At 51.9% G+C, this 312-nt stretch overlaps 1 protein-coding gene across 1 annotated transcript in view; it reads right to left on the bottom strand.

The window, feature by feature from the left end:
• LOC119589184 (calpain-B-like) overlaps positions 1-312 on the bottom strand; it is a gene marked incomplete at its 5' end in the record, with an annotated part of 12,659 nt that overhangs the window by 3,851 nt on the left and 8,496 nt on the right. The window contains 1 exon segment of the mRNA XM_037937780.1: positions 71-288. Within this exon segment, the coding sequence (XP_037793708.1) occupies positions 71-288 (218 nt within the window).

Raw genomic sequence — 312 nt, 5'->3', positions numbered from 1 at the left:
AAAAGCAGGGGCAGATTTTCTTATCTTTATCACATCACACAACAACACTAAACGGCCCTCGAACACTCACTCCATCTTAACGAGCTTCTCACAGAAAACCCGAAGAAGGAACTCTGCCTCTTGGTCCGGCCTGGGTGTGCAAGGGATGACCAGGTACCTGCCGGAGCTGAGGGCGAGGCGATGGGTCACGGTCCGTGTCCTTGGGAAGGTCTTGGTGTAGAAATAAGGTACGTTCAGCCTAAGCCAAGATACGGTGAGTGGGTTGGGAATTTTCTCTCCCTCTCCGAGCTGCAAGAAAATGGTTCTCTGAGC

Source organism: Penaeus monodon, chromosome 25 (assembly GCF_015228065.2).
Source record: "Penaeus monodon isolate SGIC_2016 chromosome 25, NSTDA_Pmon_1, whole genome shotgun sequence".
NCBI classification, from domain to species: domain Eukaryota; kingdom Metazoa; phylum Arthropoda; class Malacostraca; order Decapoda; family Penaeidae; genus Penaeus; species Penaeus monodon.
Note: the sequence above shows the minus strand (reverse complement) of the source record. Positions and strands in the feature narration are given on the sequence as shown.